The 12,510-nt window shown below is 32.7% G+C and overlaps 1 protein-coding gene across 4 annotated transcripts in view; it reads right to left on the reverse strand.

Moving 5' to 3' along the window:
* Snx13 (sorting nexin 13) overlaps positions 1–12,510 on the reverse strand; it is a 157,689-nt gene that overhangs the window by 37,174 nt on the left and 108,005 nt on the right. For all 4 annotated transcript variants that reach the window (XM_047560792.1, XM_047560791.1, XM_047560795.1 and 1 more), the window contains 3 exons: positions 11,268–11,461; positions 6,851–6,955; positions 6,146–6,278 (listed from right to left, as the gene is read on the reverse strand). In XM_047560792.1, the coding sequence (XP_047416748.1) occupies positions 6,146–6,278; positions 6,851–6,955; positions 11,268–11,461 (432 nt within the window). The remainder of the gene's footprint in view (positions 1–6,145; positions 6,279–6,850; positions 6,956–11,267; positions 11,462–12,510) is intronic.

The following is a 12,510-nucleotide window of genomic DNA, read 5'->3' on the forward strand; positions in this document are numbered from 1 at the left end:
GCATTGAAGGAGGAGATGAAAGAGCAAATGCAGGCATTAAATGATAGCACCAATCAACAGTTAAAAGACCAAATATAGGAAGCAAGAGATCATTTCAATAAAGAGTTAGAGATACAGAAAAAACAAACAAACAGAAATCCTTGAAATGAAGGAAACAATAAACCAAATTAAGAACTCCATAGAAAGCATAACCAATAGGATAGAACACCTGGAAGACAGAACCTCAGACATTGAAGACAAAATATTTAATCTTGAAAACAAAGTTGGCCAAACAGAGAAGATGGTAAGAAATCATGAACAGAATCTATAAGAATTATGGGATATCATGAAAAGGCCAAATTTAATAATTATTGGGATTGAGGAAGGCTTAGAGAAACAAACCAAAGGAATGAACAAACTATTCAATGAAATAATATCAGAAAATTTCCCAAATCTGAAGAATGAAATGAAAAACCAGATATAAGAGGCTTAATAGGACTCCAAATATACAAAATTACAACAGACCCACACCAAGGCACATTATTGTGAAAATACCTAACATACAAAATAAAGACAGAATTTTAAAGGCCATGAGAGAAAAGAATCAAATTACATTCAGGGGGAAACCAATAAGAACATCAGCAAATTTTTTCAATCCAGACCCTAAAAGCTAGAAGGGCCTGGAACAAAATTTACCAAGCCCTGAAAGAAAACAGACGCCAACCAAGAATCTTATACCCAGCAAAACTTACTTTCAGATTTGATGATGAAATAAAATCCTTCCATGATAAACAAAAGCTAAAAGAATTTACAAAAAGAAAGCCAGCATTACAGAACATTCTCAGCAAAATATTCCATGAGGAAGAGATGAAAAACAACGATGCAAATCAGCAATGGGAGGAACTAGCCTAAAGGAATAGCCAAATAAAGGAGAAACCAAATCATGTCAAAAAACAAAAATGAGTCAAATGACTGGGAATGCAAATCATATCACAATAATAAACCTGAATGTTTTTTGTTGTTGTTGTTGTTGTTGTTTTTGGGGTGCTGGGGTTCAAACCCAGGGCCTTGTGCTTACAAGGCAAGCACTCTACCGACTGAGCTATCTCCCCAGCCCCAAACCTGAATGTTAATGGCCTGAACTCATCAATCAAAAGACATAGACTGGCAGATTGCACTAAAAAGAAAAATCCAACAATATGCTGCCTGCAAGAGACTCATCTCATAGAAAGATACCCACAGACTAAAGGTGAAAGGATGGGAAAAAACATGCCATGCACATGGACACAGCAAAAAAGCTGGAGTATCCATCCTCATTTCAGATAATGTGGACTTCAAGCCAAAACTAGTCAGAAGGGATGAAGAAGGACATTACATACTGCTTAAGGGAAGCATAAATCAGCAAGACATAACAATCATAAATATCTATGCCCCGAACACTGGCTCATCCATGTACGTCAAACAAATCCTTCTCAATGCCAGAAATCAAATAGACCAAAACACAATAATACTAGGCGATTTTAACACGCCTCTCTCACCACTGGATAGATCTTCTAAACAAAAATTGAATAAAGAAACCATAGATCTCAATAACACAATCAACAATTTGGACTTAACCGACATATATAGAATATACCATCCAACAAAGAACAAAAACAATTTCTTCTCAGCAGCACATGGATCCTTCTCTAAAACAGACCGTATTTTATGCCACAAAGCTACTGTTAGCAAATATAAGAAGATAGAGGTACTACCTTGTATTCTATCAGATCATAATGGATTGAAATTAGAAATAAATGACAGAATAAAAAACAGAAACTTCTCCAATAACTGGAGATTAAATAACACACTATTACATGATGAATGGATAACAGAAGATATCAGGAGGGAAATAAAAAAATTCTTAGAAGTAAACGAGAACAAAGACACATCAAATCAAAATCTCTGGGACACTATGAAATCAGTACTTAGAGAAGATTTATTTCATTGGGCGCATTTAAAAAAACAAAGTAAAAATCAACAAATAAATGACTTAACACTACAGCTCAAAGTCCTAGAAAAAGAAGAGCAGACCAACACCAAAAGTAGTAGAAGACAGGAAATAGTTAAAATCCGAGTCGAACTCAACAAAATGGAAATAAAAGAAACAACTGGAAAAATTAACAAAGAGTTGGTTCTTTGAAAAAATAAACAAAATTGATAAACCCTTAGCCACACTAACAAAGAGAAAGAGGGAGAAAACTCAAATTACTAAAATTCAGAATGAACAAGGAAATATCACAACAGACACGAGTGAAATACAAAACATTAGAAGCTATTTTGAAAATCTATACTTCAACAAAACGGAAAACCTCGAAGACATCAACAAGTTTCTAGAGACATATGAATTACCTCAACTGAACGAGGAAGATATACACAACTTAAATAAATCAATTTCAAGCAATGAAATAGAAGAGGGCATCAAAAGCCTACCAACAAAGAAAAGTCTGGACCAGATGGGTTCTCCGCTGAGTTCTACAAAACCTTTAAAGAAGAGCTCATTCCAACACTCCTCAAAGTATTCCATGAAATAGAAGAGGAGGAAACCCTCCCAAACTCTTTCTATGAAGCCAATATCACCCTGATAAACCAGAGACACATCGAAGAAAGAAAATTTCAGACCAATATCCTTAATGAACATTGATGCAAAAATTCTCAACAAAATTTTAGCAAATCGCATACAAATATATATTAAAAAGATAGTGTACTACGATCAAGTGGGTTTTATCCCAGGGATGCAAGGTTGGTTCAACATCCGGAAATCAATAAATGTCATTCACCATATCGACAGACTTAAAGTTAAGAATCACCTGATTATTTCAATAGATGCAGAAAAAGCATTTGATAAAATACAGCATCCCTTCATGCTCAAAACACTAGAAAATATAGGGATAGTGGGAACATTCCTTAACATTGTAAAGGCCATCTACACTAAGCCCAAGGCCAATATCATTCTAAATGGTGAAATACTGAAAACATTCCCCCTAAAAACTGGAACAAGGCAGGGATGCCCTCTTTCACCACTTCTATTCAACATCATCCTTGAAACTCTAGCCAGAGCAATTAGACAAACCAAAGAAATTAAAGGGATACAAATTGGAAAAGAAGAACTCAAACTATCCCTGTTCGCTGATGACATGATTATATATTTAGAGGAACCTGGAAATTCCACCAGGAAACTTTTAGAACTCATAAGTGAATTCAGTAAAGTAGCAGGTTACAAGATCAATGCTCATAAATCCAATGCATTTTTATACATAAGTGATGAATCTTCAGAAAGAGAAGTTAGGAAAACTACCGCATTCACAATAGCCTCGAAAAAAATAAAATACTTGGGAATCAATCTCACAAAAGAGGTGAAAGACCTCTACAATGAGAACTACAGAACACTAAAGAAAGAAATTAAAGAAAACCTTAGAAGATGGAAAGATCTCCCATATTCTTGGATAGGAAGAATTAATATTGTCAAAATGGCCATACTACCAAAAGTGCTATGCAGATTCAATGCAATTCCAATTAAAATCCCAATGATGGACCTTACAGAAAAAGAGCAAGAAATTATGAAATTCATCTGGAAGAATAAGAAACCCAGAATAGCTAAAGCAATCTTTAGCAGAAAGAGCGAAGCAGGGGGTATCGCAATGCCAGATCTTCAACTCTACTATAAAGCAATAGTAACAAAAACAGCATGGTATTGTTACCAAAATAGACAGGTAGATCAATGGTACAGAATAGAGGACATGGACATAAACCCAAATAAATACAATTCTCTCATATTAGACAAAGGGGCCAAAAATATGCAATGGAGAAAAGATAGCCTCTTCAACAAATGGTGCTGGGAAAACTGGAAATCCATATGCAACAGAATGAAATTAAACCCCTATCTCTCACCCTGCACAAAACTAAACTCAAAATGGATCAAAGACCTTGGAATCAGACCAGAGACCCTGCATCTTATAGAAGAAAAAGTAGGTCCAAATCTTCAACATGTCGGCTTAGGATCAGACTTCCTTAACAGGACTCCCACAGCACAAGAAATAAAAGCAAGAATCAACAACTGGGATAGATCCAAACTAAAAAGCTTTCTCTCAGCAAAGGAAACTATCAGTAATGTGAAGAGAGAGCCTACAGAGTGGGAGAATATCTTTGCCACTCATACTTCAGATAGAGTGCTAATTTCCAGAATCTATAAAGAACTCAAAAAACTCTACACCAAGAATACAAATAATCCAATCAACAAATGGGCTAAGGAAATGAACAGACACTTCACAGAAGAAGATCTACAAGCAATCAACAGATATATGAAAAAATGTTCAACATCTCTAGTAATAAGAGAAATGCAAATCAAAAATACCCTATATGAAAAAATGTTCAACATCTCTAGTAATAAGAGAAATGTAAATCAAAAGTACCCTAAGATTCCATCTCACCCCAATAAGAATGGTGATTATCAAGAACACAAGCAACAATAGGTGTTGGCGAGGATGTGGGGAAAAACATACACTCATATATTGCTGGTGGGGTTGCAAATTAGTGCAACCACTCTGGAAAGCAGTATGGAGATTCCTTAGAAAACTTGGATGGAACCACCATTTGACCCAGCTATCCCACTCTTCGGCCTATACCCAAAGGACTTAAAATTAGCATACTACAGAGATACAGCCACATCAATGTTCACTGCTGCTCAATTCACCATAGCCAGATTGTGGAACCAACCTAGATGTCCTTCAATTGATGAATGGATAAAGAAACTGTGGCATATATATACAATGGAATATTACTCCACCATAAAGAATGATAAAATTATGGCATTTGCAGGCAAATGGATGAAATTGGAGAATATCATGCTAAGTGAGATAAGCCAATCTCAAAAAACCAAAGGATGAATGATCTCGCTGATAAGCGGATGATAACATATAATGGAGGGTGGGAGGGGTTAGCATTAGGGTTAGGGTTAGGTTTAGGGTTAGGGTTAGGGAGGGGGGCAAGAATGGAGGAAGGAAGAACTGTATAGAGGGAAAAGAGGGGTGGGTGGGGTGGGGGGGAAGGGGGAAAAATGGCAGAATGAATCAAACAACATTGCCCTGTGTAAATTTATGATTACACAAATGGTATACCTTTACTTCATGTACAGAGAATCAAAATGAATCCCATTTGTTTACAATAAAAAAAAAATTTGAAAAAAACAAACAAACAAAAAAACACTCTGGTTTCTTCCAGCTGAAAAGTCTCCCACACATGCAGACTTGGAAAAAGATTCAAAGACTGGATTCAATTCAATTCAATTCAATTCAAGGATTTGGAAAAGGATTCAATTAGCAATAGGAAAAAACCTGCAATTTTTTTTATATCACTTTATAGTTTGTGATATGCTCTTAATCATTGTTATCTCACCTATTCTTCCCAATAATTCCATTATCAAGCAAGAATATTATTTCATGATTAACTTATTAGCAAAAGGGAAACTACCATAAAAATATTTGAGTGACTAACCACAAGAAAACATTCTTCAAATATTTGAGCCTTCTGCAGTTTTATTCTAATCTGTTAATAAATTCTCAACATTTTAATTTAATATAGCAACTAAACTTTTGTAATTCATTATAGATTTTTAAATATATTTGGGCTTTAAAAACATCTGTAATCTAACTTAAAAGGTCATTCTTTTTATGGTTTTTATTGGCATGTTATAATTACACATAATAGTGGGATTCACTGAGACATTTTTGCACTTTGAAATGCAAGTAATTTGATCAATCACACTCCCCAGTACCTCCCTACTTCTCTTTCCCTAATCCCCTTCCTCTATTCTACTGGTCTCCTATTTTTCCTCTTTTCCATTATTATTTCTTTAAATTAGCATGTTATAGTTATACATAAAAGTGGAATTCATTGTGGTATGTTCACATATGTATATGGCATAATTTGGTCAATTTCATTCACTAGTACCTTCCATAGATCTCCCCTTCTCCCTCCTTCTATTCTATTGTTCTCCTTTTTATTTTCCTGCGATTCCATTTTATTTTAAAAAGTCATTCTTTTGGTAATCAGAATATAAACAGGGATAAACAAACACACACATACACACGCGCGCTCGCACACATGCACACACAGAGTGCTATCTTACCTCCATCCCCGTCATCTGATCCTCTGAAACTAGGATCTTTTAACATGTCCAGCTCAGCTAACATGCGCACATAAAGTGCATTTTGTCTGAAGGAAGGATAAAATCTTTCATCTCGTAGCATCAATTCATATACCTTATTAAAATAATTCAAGATATTCAATAATTAATACAAATATAGGGTGAAAGAAATTACACCAAAAGTTGCAATGAGGTCTTGCCATAGTGCATCATAGTTATAAGACAGGAATAATATGACTATATCCCAAATAATGATTTCTGGTCCTTCCAGGAACTAAATTACACTGAAAATGGTTCTACTTCAACACAAGTCACATGACAGTAAGCTATCTATAATTTCTAGGATATAGTGTTTTCTAAGAAAAAAGTAGAGTAAATGTAAGTGCTCAAGGCTCAAATTAAAATGAACAAGGCATGTTATTTGTACATTAATTCATCAAATTATAAAACTAGGAAGTCTGGCTCTTCAGTCAGATTCAAACAAAGTAACCCAACACAGAATTATTCTGTGTTGTATTATTAGTCACTTAAATAAAAAAAAAAAAAAAAAAAAAACTGGTCTATATTTTTGGAATTGAGAGGTATTATTGTCATAATTCATCTGTTTAGTTATGTTTCATTAACTTTTAAAAAACTAAATACATAAACTTGGAATTTTTATCTCAAGAAAGATAAAATATACAATACCTTTCTTTGAATGTCATCAAAGATTTCAGGGGTTGGATCTTCATGATTCAAAGTATCTGCTAATTTTGCTACTAAATAGTCATCAACAGTAACTCTTGGAGATGCCTAAGAAACAGAAAAATAAAAGTAGTAATATTTTGTATTTCTAAATATAAGTTAATAATAGAATTGATAACAGAATCACATTATTCAAAGTAATTGGCAGATACAAATCACTGGTTTGTAAATGATACTTTGATATTTAAGAAATCTGAAATACAGCTAGAGCCTTCCCTTCAATGTACAATGTAGGAGACTGATAGACAAGCACAAGTTTAAATAGTCATATTTATTGAGCAAGGTATCTCTAATTGGGCTACAATTATAAAATTGTATAGATGGAGCCAATTGGGCTCCATCTATAAAATGGAGATAATACTTCATAAGCTTATTTAAGATTTAAGATTTAAAAGAGATCTATGTAAGACAGCACAGTGTCTAGAACACAGGAAATAGTCATTAGGAGTTAAATCACAGTTTAGTGTTCAATGGTACTAGATGTACATTATGAATGCCAAAAGAATAAGTCATTTGACTTTTCTGACACTAAAAGAAAAATAATCTTTTTGAATTGGCTTTAAATGAGACTATGATTATCCTAAATTGTTTTTATAACCAATGCTATATCGAAGTTCCAATGTGATATGGGAGGAAAATAATTTGAAAAATTAATTTGTTCCAAGAACTTTCAAAGTACATAATGTGACAAATACTACTCAGAAATTCAAAATCTGGCCTTTAAATTTCAAAAATCACTTTATTAAAAATAGGTCTACCAACTTTGCACCCATGGCTTATTCATCAATTAGATCCTTTGCAACTATAAATAAATCATATAGGCTATACATGTCTTAATTGCCCATTTTTAGGTAGTTTGAAGCATATGATGTCATCAGATGATAAACCTTTCTCAGAAAAAAGTTTTAAATGTAGACAATCTAAACCTGCAAAATAGAAACAGGATTCCAAATAAATTAGTTTCAGAAACATTAAGAAAATATGATGAAAAGCTATATATTTAAAGCTTTGGTGTCTTTGGTATTTCGACATCTGAATTTTTAGTTCTAAAGGCTGTAGAGAGAAAATGAGTGCCCACAATGGTAACTTTTAGAGAAACTAACAAAAACACATCGCTTAAATAATTTCTCTAATTCTAGCCAATAAAATATCTAAGGAACACAGTAGATATATCAAAAAAAGAAAAAAAGAAATAGCAGGATATAAACATGTAGGAAAGGGTTATACAACTTCTAATGCTGTTATGGTTTGGATATGAGGTGTCCCCCAAAAGCTCCTATGTTAATGCAGAAATATTCAGAGGTGAAAATGATTAGATTATGAAAGCTATAACCTAATCTATCTATCCTAGTTTGAATGGGCTAACTGGGCAGGGATTACAGGTAGGAGGAAAGTAGTTGGCATAGGTGGGTCACAGAGAGCATGCCCTGGAAGGGTGCTTCTTCCTTTCTCTCTGCTTACTGGCCACTACTCACATTAAACTGCTCCTCCACCACACCCTTCCACCATATGTTCGGCATCACCTTGGGCTCAGCATGGACCGAACTCTGAAACCATAGGCTTTTCCTCTTCTTAAGTTGTCCTTGTTAGGTATTGAGGTCATAGCAATGAGATGACTAACATAAATGCCCCTTGTCAATTCAAAACTCCTGTTAGTAAACCCACGCTGGTGTGTGACCATTTTTAGAGTCATCAGGAGACAACCAATCAGAAGTTCTTCTCCCAAAAGAAGTACTACCAAAGAAATACTTATGTATACTTGATATTATTTTAACATAAATGTATGAAAATAACTATTTTCCTAAAATTATCTATTAAAACATATTCTTTTCTATTACATAAATGATAACTTAAATAAGAGGACTACTTAATGGTAATTAATAGAACTAATTTTTAAAAATCTGTGAGAGAAAATATAATAGTAGTTTATGATTCTATGTTGTGACACAGCTATTTAACTTTCAAAAATGTCTATTGGCTTTAACTTTACACTGTAAACTATATTTTTAATTATTAAAATTCAGAAACAAGACTACAAAAGCAGAATGTATATACACTAAGATATTTAAATTTTGTAGGTTACATTATTGTATATTCTTGAAATACACTAGTGTAAGACTTTTAAAATAAAAATGTATATACATAAAAGCAGAATGTGAATATAAAAAAATACTATCTATATTTAGCAAAACAAAACAAAAGAATAAATTTTGTATCTTTTCCATAATGCAGTACTTTTTTTTACTTTTTCTGTTTCTAAAAATACCTCTGTGAACTACCTGCAGCCTTTAGGACATCTTTTTCTTTTTTGCTGCATTACAGCTGAATGCAGCCAAATGCAAAATTCACTTTGACTCTGACCTCTTCTCTGTTCAAAACCAACTCTCGTTCATTTTTTGTTTCACTCTTATTGTGGTGACGTGTACTTTCAACAAAATCATTTGGGCCTGGAATAAGTGGGATTTTATTTAAAGAGTAGGTTTTAAGATGTACGAGAATTTGTTTCAAGTTCTCAAGTTCTCAAAAATAGGTCTACCAACTTTGTATTCTTGGCTCATCTGTCAATTAGAGCCTTTGCACCTATAAATAAATCATATAGGCTATCCACATCTAAATTGCCCATTTTTAAGTAGTTTGAAGTGTAATGATGTCATCATAAGTCTTTCTCAGAAAAAAAGTTTTAAACATAGATAATTTAAACTTGTGAAACCGAGAAAATACTGTTCAAATTGTCTGTCCCTTTCTGATGACATTTTTTTGATTCTCAAGTGGTCTTTTTTTGAAAACAGTCATCTGGTTCACTATGAGTGTCTATCATACATATAACCTCAAACAACTTAAGCCTATTAGTTCATCCTTTGATAGATTCCCTTCAGTGTCTTCAAAGATCACCATTTATATTTAAAGAAATAGCAAATATATTTCTGTTTACTGTAATCCTTTTCATCATCCTCATTTGCAAAGTATTTTCATATTAAAGAAGGACATTCTTCTTGTTCCATACTTTGAAAACATGATTTTACTGATCAGGCAAGAATAACAGTCCCCTTCAGGCATATATCTAAGGAAGCTATCTTCTGACATTTTTGTGTGAAAAATATCATTGTTTCCATGAGTTTTGAAGAAACATGTATACACTGTGTAATGCTCAAACCATGCTAAAGTATCTATCTCCTCAAAGATCACCTTGTATTAAAAAAATTAAAATCCCTTCCTCTTTCTTAAAATATTCAATACATAATCATTATACATAGTTACCATACTGTACAACTTAACATCAGAACCCATTTCTTCCATATAACTATACATTAGATCTTTCTTTCTCTGCTCAGACGTTTCAAATCTACAAATTTACATTGGATCACCATTGTAACTGCATCCCATCACTTCTCACACAATTTCACTTGCAACTAAAATTACTTTCTAGTTTTTCCAACATCATGTCATACACATATACACACAATTTAGGTGCTGATTTAAAAATAAATTTGAGAAAAATTTATAGCTTTCTTAATATCCCTAATCGACCCAGACTCTTTTTAGAAATACATTGCTTAATTTTCAAATATTTATATATTTTCCACATTTCCTTCTGTTGATTTCTAATTTAATTTCATTCTGATTAAAGGACATAATTTTATGTGATTTCAATATTTCTAAAGTAAGGCTTGTCTAGCATATGTTTTATCCTGAGAAATTCCATGTACTCTTAAAAATAATATGTACTTTGCTATGAAGGACAATGTTCTACATATCATAGTTCTAACTGCTTTATGCTTTTAACGGTTCATATTTTTAATGATTTTCCTTCTAATTATTTTACCAATTACTGAAAACACAATATTAAAGTCTATATTGTTGTTGAAATACCTCTTTCTCCCTTATATTCTATAAATTTTTGTTTAAAATATTTGGGAACTTTTTTAACATGTATAAATGTAACTATTTTATCATTCTGATTGTCACTTCCATCATTATAGGATGTTCTTTAACAATTTTTATCTTCAATTCTATTTTGTCTGATATTACTATAGCCATTCTCTCTCTCTTTCATTTGTGTATGTTTTATCTTTTCCTGTCCTTTAAGTTTCAACCTACTGCGTATTTGAATCTAAAGTGTGTGTAACCTTCAATCTTGACTTTGTTATTTAGTGTGACCCTGGGCATGTTCATTTGTTTTTCTAAACACCAGATTCTTCATTTAAACAATGAGAATAAAAATATACACGAAGATTTTTCTAAGATGAGACTTTCTCAGGCAATTGTATCTGGCATAAATAGTGCATATTTACAAGCATGACAAAAATTATTATTAATGATAATGTCAAAGAAGAAAACATTAAACTAAAGGTATTCATACCTTTTCAGACAAATACTGTTCATAAATTCCAACAGCAGCTGCTCTTAAAAGACCTTTGGTTTGGTTGGTTTGATGTTTTCCATCTTTCTGACGACTTAATAAAACCTCTAGCTGTTGTTGGGCTGTAACCCGGTAGCCCTCCACTGTCATCCAGAAGAAAAGATGTGCCTGACCTCCAGTTTGCTGCATGTAATCTACCGAACAAAATCCGTTAATGACATAGACGTCAAACAATTTTGGGTCCATGTAGCTGTATGACAAGTAAGAAGGATTATACTTTCAACTATTTAAAAATGTTTTGCGAATCCTTAAGGTGAAAATACAAGTTATAAGTTAAATTAAATACCAGTTATGTAGGAAACAAGAGAAAGCATATATTATAAAGATTTTTAAATCTCATTTTTCATAATAAAATCTCTAGGGAATAAATTCTACCACATAAGCCTTCATCTGAAGTGAACCACTTCAACAACATTCAACATATGTTCCGAATAAAGACCATTAGTCATAATATTAATTTTTTTATACTAGAATCTCCTAGGTTTATTTTAAAAGCAGTTTAACAAATACCCATTAGTTATGATAAGCATTTATTTCCTTCACAATAAAATAAATCTCTATCTCCATGGTTTCTAAAGAAAAAGAGTTCAGAAAATAAAGGGCGGTACACAGCACACTAGCCAAAATTTAATAACCTTTAAACTTAAAACAGTATAGTAGGTCTTAAAAAAATCATAATGAAATTACTATATGATCTAGCAATCCCACTTTCAGGTATATAACCAGAAAGTAAAATCTCCAAGGTTTATTTGTATATTATATTCACAGCAATATCATTTACACTAGGTAAAACACAAAGCAATCCAAGAGTCTCTTGATGGATGGATAGATAAGTAAAAATGTGGTGTCTGTGTATGTGTTGGTACACACACACACACACACACACACACACACACACACACACATACTGGATTATTATTCAGGCTTAAAAAGGAAGAAAATTCTGACGCATGTTACAACATGAATGAACCTTCAAAAAATTAAGTCAATCCTTCTATTGGGTAAAGCTTTAGTTTTACAAGATAAAAAAATGTTCTGTAGACAGATGGAAGTGATGACTGTACATTATCAATGTTATATTTAAGATCACTGAACTATATACTTAAAAATATTAAGATATGAAATTTTGTTAAGTACATTTTGCCAAAATAAAAAAAAAATCAGAAAAAAATTCAAAGGCTAT

This window comes from Sciurus carolinensis, chromosome 8, assembly GCF_902686445.1.
Source record: "Sciurus carolinensis chromosome 8, mSciCar1.2, whole genome shotgun sequence".
In the NCBI taxonomy this organism is placed as follows: domain Eukaryota; kingdom Metazoa; phylum Chordata; class Mammalia; order Rodentia; family Sciuridae; genus Sciurus; species Sciurus carolinensis.